The sequence below is a fragment of the Hipposideros armiger genome, unplaced genomic scaffold (genome assembly GCF_001890085.2).
Source record: "Hipposideros armiger isolate ML-2016 unplaced genomic scaffold, ASM189008v1 scaffold_10, whole genome shotgun sequence".
In the NCBI taxonomy this organism is placed as follows: domain Eukaryota; kingdom Metazoa; phylum Chordata; class Mammalia; order Chiroptera; family Hipposideridae; genus Hipposideros; species Hipposideros armiger.
Window position 1 is genome coordinate 431,725 of NW_017731360.1, and position 13,479 is coordinate 445,203.

A 13,479-nucleotide genomic window follows, 5' to 3' on the forward strand; every position below is an offset into this window, starting at 1 on the left:
AGGGAGGGAGGGAGGGAGGGAGGGAGGGAGGGAGAGAGAAATATCTGTTACATCTGCTGACCAAAGACACACAGGAAAACCCCAGTGGTCAGTTCTGAGTATACAGTATGTGGATTGACACTAGAGGACACCACTTCCAAATACAAAAGAGGAGCAGCACCTCTGCTGACTGGCATGTGACAAGAGTGATTCCTGATGCTGCTGCTGACAGCTAACTTTTTTAGCGTTTATGTGCCAAGCCCTGTGCTAAGCTATAGATTCTCTCACTTAATTCTCACAATAACCATAAAAGGTCAAAACTAGTGTTTTACATTTGACAGATAAAGAAACAAAGGTTTAAGAAAGTTGATTAGCTTGCTCAAGGCTACACAGCTAGTAAGCAGCAAAGCCAGAACATGAACTCCTGTTTAAGACTTTTAATTTCAACCCCATGTCACGCTACCTTCTAACCCTGGCAGGGATGGAAGTCTGTACTCAGTTAAGTAAAAATGGGAAATCTCCCACTGCTCTGTATTGGCAACTGGACTTGTTTGGACCAAGGGCTCAATACAAAGAGATAATACTTGCTGTTTGGGAGGGAGTTGCTAAAAGGAGGCCCGGCCGATGGTTTTTACTTAAATTGCAGTAGGACAGGCAGTGTGAAGTGCAGGTCTAAGAAGTCGGATTCAAAAACCACTCTGTTATGCCAATGGGATTTGCCCACTCCAATTTTTTAGTACAGCGTCTACCAATGAGATACCACCGCAAGCCAAAGGGCTCTGAATGGAGTGGAAGGAAAGATGTTGTAAGAGTTTCTTCCCGGTTGCAGCTGTTTGGTCTATGCCAAAAGGATCCAGACGACACAGCAGAGGAATAGGCGGCCTGGCTCTACATCAGCCCTACAGGCTTGTCTCTGCACAGCCCTGCCTACCTTTCCTGGAAACCTGAAAAACGCACTCCACAAAAGAGAAGTGTTAAGAAGCCCTAAAGCCACAGCTTCTGCACAGCCGCTTCTGAGCTCCTGATGCCCGTCTGCTTCACGACTGCAGTGGGTGTTTCTCCCCTAAGCCTTTTCCTACGGCTGCAGCACCATCTTATGGCCATGATAAACCACAGCAAGAAACAAGATGAGGAGGTTCGCATGGGTCAGAAACGTAATCAGACTACAGGCAATCATTTAAACGGCGAAAAATCTGACATTCACATATAATTCTCTAGGCAGGCACCAGGCCGTCCGTTCCTCCAACGAAGAGAACTGGAACTCTGGAACTTTTTAAGATATACACCCTAAGGCCAAAGCTTGAATTTTATTCATGAAACACAAGCAAATTAAATTCCTGAAACTGATCAACTCAAGGCCAAGAGAGACAGCTGTTTAATATGACTGTGGCTGCTGTACAGTTTTTCTGAGAAGCCTGACAGAACCAAGCATATTTACTTCTAGGAGCCTTTTCTTTTTAAAACTTCTGCATATGCTGGGCAAATCAGACCTGTATTTCCTGCTGCTCTAAAGGAACGTTGGTCTAGGAAAGGCGCAGAGAGATTTTAGTAAGGTAGCCCTTGGTTCAATTCCCAGCTCTGTTAACTTAGTAGCTAAATAGCCTAACTCGCTGGGTGGTTCAGTTTCCTTACCTGTAAAATATGGGTACTACTTAATGGGGTTGTGTAGAAAGGGTGAATGAGATAATGTCTATGAAGGCTTGGCTCAGTGCCTGGTCTATAGTAAATCCCTTTTCTTCCCACGTAGTACTGGAGCTAAAAGGCATGAGACACACCACCACCATCACCACCACTACCACCACCACCAGGGTCCTAACACACTTTCTCTTGATTAGGCTTTAAGGAAAAGGTCGAAAGTTTGGGTGCTTGTTTTTCTTTGCAGGAGCTCTGCTCCTACTATTTAAGTAAGTTAACTCTGGTCACCAGGATTCTGCCATGGGTCTTTTTCTCATTTAGCCTGAGCTCTTAACAGGGGGCCTGCTGTCTTCTGGGAAAGCACTTTTCAGACCTACCTTTTCTTCACGTCTTCTCTTTTGGCTCTTTCTCATTAATTGTTTATTCTCCATAGGTCTCCCCAAAGAGACAGCCAGAGTGAAAGACTCCTGAGTGAAATAGCTCATTCATTCATTCCACAAATATGAATGGTGTCTTGTCTATATGCCAGGCACTAAGTACCATAAAGTACAGAAAAATGTAAACCTCCAGTCTGCCCAGCAAGATCACTCTTGACCTGGACTCCCTGAAGTTTCTAAGTTTCAGAGTGCTAGACATACACTGTTTAATAAACATTTGAGAGTTGGAAAACTAATTTTGTCAGATTCTGGCTTTCAAGAACTCACCTTTCAGAAAAACTATGAATCCTAACATGTACCTTTAAACAGGCTTGGACAAAACAAAGCCACAAGAAATCCTATTATTAGTATCTGGGGTGTAATCCAAAAATGTCAGTTGGACTCTGTGCTTCAGTTTGCTCATCTGAACAATGGGCACAGGGAAACAGACATCACAGTTTATTTCTACCTACCCCATGGCTTTGAGATCAAGTTCGTAAAATATCTATTCACTTAACATATATTGATTGAGTGCCTATTCTGTGCAAAGCAAAGAAAAGAACAAAAGAAACAAAATTCCTGCTGTTGTTCAGCTTGCAGCCCAGTGCAGGGACCCAGACAACAACTAAACAAACAGATCAAACTGTAGTAGGTGTTACCCACACAACACTGTAAGTCATACAGTGCTTGTGAGAACAATTTGGCAAAATAAAGGAATGTGTACAACACAGCAATTCTAGTCCAGATATCTATTAAAAAAGCCCTCTTTCCTATATGCATAAGGACATGTGCACACAGATGTTCACTGCAGTAACAAATGCCTTTTTCATACAATCAAGTAATAGGCTGCAAATAATAGCTGTGTTGCACAGCGGCAGTGGGCTCCACTCACATTAAAGCCATATAAATTAGTTAAAATGAACAAATCAGGTCCTCCTTTATCAACATGGGTAAACCTCAAGAACAAAGTTTAGTTTAAAACAAAGAACAGGACATGCAGACAATACTCTTTGTGTCAAATACAAAAAACATACAAACGATAGCACATATTATTTATGATTACCTCCTCTGTCATAAAGGTACAAAATCATCTATGGAAATGATAGACATCAATTTCAGGGTAGTATTTACCTGGGGGTCAGAAGTAGCAAGAAGAATGGCTGTATCTGAAATGTTTTATGTCTTTTTAATATATGTTAAAACACTTTGGAAACAATAAACCTCTTTATAAAGTTATCAACACTACCAGTCTCATCAGTAACAGCAATTTTTAAAACTGGAACTAGTCTCTCCTTCAATTGAATACCCTCATGAGATGACAACCACCACCTATATATCTATATCATTATTGTACTTCATTAGCAACAATAACAGAGATTGACCATAATGACTATATTTTACTGCTGCCCTAACATTTGATAGTTCTACTCTGCATTTCTAGTTTGCTTTATATATCACATGCTCTTGGTGAGAACAGCTAACAGACACTCCATAATAAAAGATTAGAAAACCACAATGATACGTAACTAGCAAGATACGTATCACACACTATCTGAAGCAAGACAAGGAGGATGGAGGCTCTGTATAATCCCTTATCAGCCAACCGAAAGCTCTGCAGGCAGGGGACCTTGCCCCACACTCCCAAACACTTAGCTAGTCATACAGGTAAACACCAAGCCTTCAAAAGCAGCAAAGAAAGGAAATTAGTAGTTAGTTGCATCTTGGAAAATATTCTGCCAGCAAAACCTCCCTCAATGAGAAGACAAAATGGGCACTCAGCAATGCTGCAGATAGCCAATATGCATCCAGGAGGCAGACTAAGCCAAAGCTGTTTATATCTTCCAGTAAAACTGGTAACAGGGCAGAGAACAGTGGGCTAGATTGAAAGCACTGCAAATTATAAGATCCATTAATAATTATAACAAGTACGAATTATTGAGCATATACTGTGTTCCATCTCCCTGCCCCATACCTCCGATTCTTTAAACCTCTATCAAGTTATTTTATAGTATGTCTCGTCTTACTCCCTTGAATTATATAGTCAAACTAAATTGAGTCTGTGTCTAGTTCAATTTTGTAGCTCCCACAGATTCTACCAAAGATCCTGCTCATAGCTGGTCCTCAGTAAATGTTTGTGCAATTCAGTTAAAGAATACATTTTCCTATAAACTAAAACCACAAGGAAATACCATTTCATACTGTGATGGCTATTATCTAAAGGACAGAAAACAAATGGTGGAGAGGATGTGGAGGGACCCTCATACATTGCTGGTGGAAATGGAAAATGGTGCAGCCACTTTACAAGACAGTTTGGCAGTTTCTTAAAAAGTTAATCCATACAGTTACCATATCACCCAGTAATTCCACTCCTATGTATATATCCAAGAGAAATGAAAACATATCCACACAAAAACTAGTACTCAAATATTCATATCAACATTATATATAATAGCAAAAAAACCCAACCCCAATGTCCATCAACTGCTAAATAGACAAAACATAGGGTATATCAACACAACAGAATACTGCTCAGCAATGAAAAGGAATGAAGTACTCACACGTGCTACAACAGGGATGAACCTCAAAAATGTTATGCTAAGTGAAAGGAGCCAGATAACAAGAAACCGTGTATTATATGATTCCATTTAGGTGAAATGTCCACAATAGGCAAATCTATAGACAGAAAATAAGTGATTACTTGAGGCTGGGGATGGGAATGGAGAATTGTAAATGAGCAAGAGAGATTTTACTGGGATGATGAAAATGTTCTAAAACTGGATTATGGTGATTATTGTACAACTCATAAAAATCATCGAGTTATATGAGGTCTGACAATTAAGTTCACGAACTCATCCTAGAAAAAGCACTACATACCTCATTGCTGAATATCACTACAGTCACCTTCAAAGTACTCCCCTGGGGAAACAATGCACCGATGCCAGTGCCTGGTCCACCCTTCAAAGCAATTTTGGAACTGTTTTTCTGGAATGGCCATCAGACCTGTCATAGTATTACCCTTGATGTCCTGAATGTCATCAAAATGTCTTCCTTTCAATATTTCCTTTATCTTTGGGTAAAGAAAGAAGTCATTGGGAGCCACAGCAGGTGAGTAGGGAGGGTGTTCCAATACAGTTATTCGTTTACTGGCTAAAAACTCCCTCACAGACAGTGCTGTGTGATCTGGTGCATTGTCGTGATGCAAGAGCTATGAATTGGTGAAAAGTTCAGGTCGTTTTCGTCTAACTTTTTCACACAGCCTTTTCAGCACTTCCAAATAGTACACTTGGTTAACTGCCCAGTTAGCACAAATTCATAATAAATAATCCCTCTGATATCAAAAAAGGTTAGCAACATCGTTTTGACTCTTGATTTGGACTGATGGAACTTTTTTTGGTCATGGAGAATTGGCTGACTTCCATTGTGAACTTTGACGCTTTGTTTCAGGTTCATATTGCTATATCCATGTTTCATCACCAGTGATAACATGGCCCAAAACATCAAGTCTTGCCTCTCCAAAAGGGCTTGGCAAACTTCGACTCTCCTCTGCTTTTGTTCATCAGTGAGCTCCTTCGGGACCATTTCTGCACACACCTTTCTCATGCCAAGATTTTCAGTTAAGATTTTCCTAACTTTCTCTCTCAATCTTTACTTGGTCTGCTATGCTTCTCACAGTCAGCAGATGATTCTGATGCACAATTCAACGAATATTTGCAATGTTTTTGTCAGCTCTGCTTGTTACTGGTTGCCCTGGCCTCTCTTCATCAGAAAAACGTTTAATCCATTTGTACACTGCCTTTTTCTTCATGGCATTATCCTCATAAACTTGGACTAACATGTCCCTGATTTTACTTCCATGCTTGCAAAGTTTAACAGGAAATTTAATGTTTGTTGGTTGCTCTAATTCAAGCTCAGACATTCTCACGATGGCACACAAAAACACGCAACAATAATGAATGCCACTCAGCAAGACACCGCCAATTGTCGACATGAACACAGATGTGAGACACTGATATACCAAGGTTATGAAACCTTAAAAGCTGTTTGTACAGTGCTGCCAATGTAAGCACATGGTGGCAAATTTGCGAACTTAATTGTCAGACCTTGTACAGTGAAAATGGGTCAATTTATGGTGTAAATTACACCTCAATAAAGTTTTTTTTAAAGTATGTATTTTCCTAAAATAAACAAACACTAGAATGATAACCAAAAAGAGTTTTTAAAGTTAGCTAACTACAGAGAAAGGGAAGAAACAGGATGGAGGGAGCAAAGATGGAAGCTAGACTTCTCTGAATATACTTTGTACTCTTTTTAAAATTTCCCTTTGGAACAACATAAATATATAATGTATAAAATATAATCTACATAATTTAAAATAAAATTGAAAGGGAGCAAAGCAATCCCTAAAAGTTGAAAGCAAATAAAAACAAATGAACCTAATTATGTACTGAATTGATGTCTTAACAATCTTAACAACACAGAAATTATTTCTAATAAGTTAAAGTACAATTATTTGTACATCCTTAGGAAATATACACTAAGGACAAAAAAAATGCAAAGAAATGACAAACTTCTTAGTAATCATATCGCTAATAATAGCACTGATATTGCCATTTGATTCAAATATATTACATATAATATACATGATTTTACAGACGTGTGTGTGTGTGTGTGTGTGTGTGTGTATGTAAAGGGGAACAAGTCATATGTTACTGTTGTTGGGATCAAGTAGAAAAAACGGATACAAATATGAAGTCGAAGAAGTTAAATTGAGCTCTGTAATTCTAAATTTGAATTAGAAAAACTGGTATAAATTCATAACATTTTAAGAGAAACATACAAATATTGGCTAGTTCTGTCTATAGAAAAAACCTAGAAACAACTAGTAGCACTCAGGCTGTTGATAATGAGTTTGATGGAGAAATTGCTAATTTCAGGCCTGGGACAGAAAATATACAAAAAGAGTCTGGAACATCTCATCACACAAGAAAAAAAGAAAATTAGCAAAGGTTATGAGGGTTATGCCAAAGGACTGAGTCAACTTGAAAAGGCTCTTACTGACCAAAGATTAAGCTATATATATAAATAATAATTTCTTAAAATGATCAAATATCTGATCAGCATTCACACTTTCCTAATTATGTCACTTTAAAAAAATGGTTTGTTTCAATCAGAATCCAAACACGGTCCACATATTGCACAAATACACACATACATACATGAAGTAGTAGGATGAATAATAGCTTATGTGATTGAAACACAATTAAGTCTGTTAAAAAATCCATGAGTCATAGTGATACTAAGGAGGGAAATCAACAAAGAAACTGGTATTAGTCACCTTTGGAGAATCTTAGGGAACCAACTAATTATTCTGAAAACTGGTAAACAGAGGGAAAGATGGGCGCATTTATCTTTCTACTTTGCCTTCCTAAAGGAGCTATCTCTCAAGGTAACTAATAAGGTGAATCTCTTCTTTATAGAAGTATTCCAGCTAAACAATGAAGAAAGGAATTATAGAATTTGAGTATCACCATTTTGCAACTTCTAATGAAATAATGGAACTAGGAGTGATGGTCAGTAGTTGCTAAAACTATTAGATGAAGAGCTAACAGAATGCAGAATGGACGGGTCAGGCTGATAACACTTGACCCCACTAATCAATCTTAACATCATGAAGAGACAACAGACATTATGTGCCTCCTGGAGTACAGCAATAAACGTATACAGCACAACAGCACCATCCTTGCACTCCTCCAAGTGAGCCGAGATGTGACTGAGCCTCAGGTCTAGATCTAAACCACCAGTTTATAGGTGATGCAACAGAGGGATGGAGGACATTGACAGAAGATAGGCCAGAGATGCCATCAGCATCTTTACAAACCTTATAGAATAAAAGACCTGATTTCTTCAACAAACTGCAGCGGGGGCTGGGGGTTTCGTGCAACATGTGACCTTGTTTTGCATTCTGATTCAAACCAACCATTTTTTAAAATGAGGTAATTGGGGAAATTTGAACACTGATCAGATATTTGATTTTAAGAAATTAACTGTTATGGTGTTATAATATTAACAGATGAAATTATACGAAGTCTGGGATTTTTTTCAAATTAACCTACTGGGCTTTGAGGAGTGGATCAGGATATAGAAGAAATAATATTGACCATGCGTTAGTAATTGTTGAGCTGGATGATGGTGTATGGTAGCTCTTTATGCTATTTTCTCTACTTTTACAAATGTTTGAAAATTTTCAAAACCAATTTTTAAATAGAGAGAAGAAACATTTTTCTAATGGAGCTAGCTCTTCAGGATAACAACAGACCCATCACCCCTATCTCCTCTGTCCTAGCAATGTTTTAATTAACCGATTCAGTTTTCATTCCTGGGCTCCTGAGTTTCCTTGCTAAAGAGATTTAGTTGTAGTCAGGGTAAACAGAGAGACACAGTAGACAGATTCCTCTTATCTCACACCTATGTAACTTAACACTGGGCACTCACAGTGAGGGCAGGTTGGTGGTGAAAATACAGTTTGTCTAAAAAAAAAAAAAAAAGTTCCTCTGTTCATAAGAGTTCCAAGAGGGTCACTCCAGTCCTCTACGAAAGCTCAACAAAGTTCCTGTTCCTACCCTGTGAGGGAGCACCATGCCAAGTTCATGTTCCTGGTTACCCCTATATTCAAAGCATGCCTGAGGCTACCCTGTGGTTCCACAAAAATACACGTTACCCCCATACTTTCCTAACCTTACCCATGCTGCCAATTTCTGGCACTGGCTCCAAACCAGAGCCCCAAGAAAAAGCCCTAAACTCTCAGTTTTCTCAGGTTCTCAGAAATTTTGATATACCCACTGTCCTGCCTTCAACCAGCAGGTGGTGCTAATTTCCCAACTAGGACAGGACAGCGGCCTCTGCCCCTGGAGTCAGTCAGTGCTCTGAGACATTATATTAGCCTTCTTCTCCCACCTGCCCAAAAAGTGCTCCCTCTAATCTGTCAGCCTCCAGTATAGTAACTGGGTATAGGAGAGCTGTCTGAGAAATAGCTTTGTTTAGTTGGGTTAAAGTGATTCAAGACAGTCTTTTTATAAAAACAGGGCTGTGCTTACTTGAAAAGAATGGGCCGTCTTAGGAAGGCCATGTGACCATGTGGATACTACCAAGATGCCACCGCTCTTGGGTGTGACAGATGCTACAAGACTGTGCTTATGAGCCCATCCACAAACCCAGCTACTAAGGTACTTGCTATGGACTAAATGTTTGTGTCCCCTCAAAATTTGTATGTTGAAGCCCTAACCCCCAATGTGATGGTGTTTGGAGGTAGGGGCATTCTGGATGTGATTAGGTTTAGATGAGATCATGAGCGTAGAGCCCCCATAGTGGGATTAGTGCCCTTATAAAAAGATGAAGAGACACGAGATCTCTCTCCCTGCGCCAAGGAAAGGTCATGTGAGGCCATAACCAGGAAGAGGGCTCTGACCAAGAACCCCACCATGCTGGCCCCCTGATCTCAGCCTTCCAAACTCCAGAACTGTGAGAAATAACGTCTGTTGTTCAAAGCCACCCAGTCTGAGGTATTTCGTGATAGAAGCCCAAACTAAGACAATGCTACAATTAACCAGGCTTATTTTAAGATCATTAGAGATGAGGTCAAGTCTGCATCAAAGCAGGATTATAAATCCTCACTCCACCCTCCCAAAGCATCAATGCAACATCTCTCCCCACCCATCACACTCCAAGTCCCTAAAGAGCAAGTTTTGACTCCGCTGAGCAGACTTCTAATAACCAGACTGGCAGTGACAGGGCCAAGCAAAACAAGGGAAAAATCCCATTTCATCATGAAAATGATTAGAAGTTCTGGGTTTGGGCTGCAACAGCTTTGTCTCCAGGCCAATCCTTATCTTCCTTTCCAACTCCCACTCTTACCCCTGTTCACTGCCAAACACAGAGAAGGAAGGAAGGCGCACTGTCTGTGGAAGGCAGTACAGCTTCTAGTTCATTCCAGGCCATGTACAAACCAAGCAACAGGGACCCTAAACTTCACAGGCCCTACCTGGAAGTGCAAAATAATGGTCCAGATCAGGCCCAGGGTCAGTTTAGGGTTGCCATCTGTGATGTCATCGTTGCGAATATTCACTAGTTTCACCTGAAAAAGAAACAAAAGCTGGCCTCAGAGTTCTGTGACTTTGGATTTCATTTTTATAGGTTTTCACCATTTATATACAGTTAAATTGATCTGTTTGGTGTGCAGTTCTGAGTTTTAACACATGTATAAATTCGTGTAACTACCACCGCAATCAGGATAACAAATTCCATCACCCAAAAAGATGACCTCATGCTGCCCCTTTGTAGTCAAACCCTGCCCCCACCTGACTCCCAGCAATCACTGATCTGTTCTCAGTTTTGCTTCTTCCAGAATGTCATATAAATGGAGTCACACAGTATGCAATCTTTCGATACTGGCTTTTTCACACTCGGCACAATGCCCTTGAGATCCCAATTCAAGTTGCTGCATGGATCAACAGTTTGCTCTTTTCATTGCTGAGTGGTCTTCCATTGTATCAACACACTACATACACTGTGTTTATTTTACCCTCTCGCCCACGGAAGGACACTGGGGTTGTAGCAATAATGAATAGAGCTCCTATATTCATGTACAGGTTTTTGTGTGAGCACATGTTTTTATTTCTCTAGGGTAAATTCCTAGAGAAATTTAGGAATGGGATTGCAAGTTAAATGTCATATGGTATATGTTTAGCTTTAGAGGAAACTGCCAAACTATTTTCCAGCGTGACTGTACCATTCTGCATTCCCAGAGTTGTTTTTTTATTAAGTCATCACAGCCCTCACTTTTTTCTTTCCTTTTTTTTTTTTTTTTAAAGGTGAGGGGGTGCAGGGGGAGATGCCTCTTCTCCCTCTTCAGCCTCTGGCCAGCTCTGGCCTCCATTTTCCATCCACTTTGTAACAGATATCCCCACCTGCTCATGACTCCCATAGTATCTGCTTTACTCCTAAAACCCCATTCCAACAACACAATGTGCACATATACACTGCACCCCCAGGTTGACCAACCGCCCCAGTGTCCTAGAAACTGAGGGGTTTCCTGGGACATGTGACTTCTAATGCTGAAACCGAGAGTGGCCCAGGAAAACCAGCCTGCTTCCTGCTCGACCCCTGTAATACCCTCATGAAGCTACTGTTCAAGTGTGCCCAACTGTCCTCAAGCTGCCCTCCCTTTATCTCTTCAACTGACCTGAAATCTGTATGTCTCTAAAAAACCCTAGTGACCTCAAACAGAAGGCTCACTTCTTCCTTACAGCAAGGGTGACCAATACTATAAACTGAACGCCTGTGTCCTTCCAAAATGCATATGTTAAATCCTAACACCTGATCTGATGGAATTTGGAGGTGGGGCCTTTTGGGCTGATTAGGTTACGAGGGCGGAGCTCTCAGGATGGGATTAACGCCCTTATAAAAGAGACCCCAGAAGCGCTCCTTCACCCTTTCTGTCATGTGAGGACACTGCTAAAAGACAGCCATCCCTGAACCAGAACCTCACCAGACACTGAATCTGCCTCGTTCTGAGACTTCCCAGCCTCCAGAACTGTGAGAAACACATTTCTGTTGTTTATAAGCACCCAGTCTATGGTATTTTTGTACAGCTGCCTGAATGACTAAGATACCTGGGCAGGTTCTTTCCCCTCTTTGCATCTCCTAGCCCTCTGGGGTGGGAGAAGCTGTCCTTCCAGTCTCAGAATGCAGTTCTTCTAATCTAACCCCTAACAACCCACAGCTGGTCAGTGGCGGTATCAGCCAAGTCCATCTTGCCCAGTCCCACCTCTCAGCTTCCCCCTTTTGTTCTGAAGTCCATCTTCCTGGGCCAAACCACCTTCCGACCTCTGCTAACCCCTTCCTTGACTTCACCACCTAACTCCTATTCTTTCCTACCTCAACTTCTACCATCTTTCTTGGCAACTTTAGCACCCCTCTGAATGACATAAATATCACCCTATCTGCACAATTCATCTTCATCACTTTCTCAATTCTGATGACTCATTTTCACTCTGCTTTGGACACCTGCACAGCTACCACTTGGACCTCACCATTACCAAGAACTGCTCTAGAGTTCTCTCTGCCCTTCTCTGAGTCCACTGTTCTTACCTGCCCACGTTTTCATTCTATCATAGTAACTAAATCTACTCTTGGCTCTTGGACCTATTTAGACTTCTAGCTAATCAGTTGTTCTCAATTTACCTTGCACATGAAGGCCCCCTCTAGGAAACCTCTAGAAGGTTTCCTCTAACTCTACAAACAGAATTTCAATGCTGCCTTCTCCAGTACCCTACACACTTCAGCCTCCAATTCTCCAATTACTTTTCATTTATCAACTTATTTCAACAAATATTTATGAAGTGCCAATTATGGACCAATCACTATGACAAGTGATGAAGATAAAAATGTTAAGATCACATTCCCTGCCTTCAACGGGCCTACTGTGCATTAGGGCAAACAGAGAAACAACAACAAAGTAGTAAGTGTTATAATATATTAGAAGTAAACTGCTGTGAGAACACACAGAAAGAGAATTTCCCAAGTCAATGAGAACTGCTCATAAGAGGGACCAAAAACAAACTAACTCCAAAACTATGCATACCATTTAATGTTATCCTGACCCATGCTGTTGCCTAGCAACGGCAGTTATCCCAAATTTTTTCCATGCAGCTCTAAGCAGATGAACTCTCCGACCCCCTCATCCATCTTCCTCTCCACCACAAATCACCCCTGCTATCTTTATCCCTCCTTCCTTCCTTCTCCCTGCATCTCACAAGAGAGGTATTTTCGTTTTCTTTCTCAAAGGGAACCACACCAGCTATGCTCTGGATCTCACGCCTCAATCTCTAGACTTGGTTCCACCAACGTGGAAGCAACGGGAGGAAGGCTGGTGAATGAAAAACAGCGTGGATGGTGGAAGAAGCATTAAACTACAGTCAGGAGACCAGCGTTCAAGTCCCAGCTTTGCTCTAACTTGTATAATTGGGGCAGGTCACCGCACTTATGTAGACCTGTTTCCTTAGCTATAAAATGAAAAAACATGGACTACTAGATCGCTAAGGCATCTCTAGGTCCAACACGCTATGGCTCTTAATTCTCCTCATTCTCATTTTCAGTCTTCCTCTTCACTGGCTTCTCCTCCTATGTATGAAAACGTGTTACTGTCTTCCTTATCTACAGAGGGAAAAACGTCTTTTTTTCCCCCCTCTATCCAGGTCCCATATACTCTAAATACTTTCCTGCTCTATTAAAACTGTTCTCTTCAGTCACCAATGCTCAACAGCTAAGAGCTTTTCCTCAGACCTGATGTGTCGCCATCCCCTCATCTAATGCTCACGCTAACGTGGCACACTGCTTTTCCCTTTTCCCAGGTGGTGTATCTTTTTTCATCTCTCACCTTCCTTTTGACCTC

At 41.0% G+C, this 13,479-nt stretch overlaps 1 protein-coding gene across 1 annotated transcript in view; it reads right to left on the reverse strand.

Moving 5' to 3' along the window:
- The window catches only part of MACF1 (microtubule actin crosslinking factor 1), a 335,004-nt gene that overhangs the window by 177,008 nt on the left and 144,517 nt on the right, over positions 1–13,479 (reverse strand). Inside the window, exon 5 of the mRNA XM_019657518.1 lies at positions 10,069–10,161. Within this exon, the coding sequence (XP_019513063.1) occupies positions 10,069–10,161 (93 nt within the window). The remainder of the gene's footprint in view (positions 1–10,068; positions 10,162–13,479) is intronic.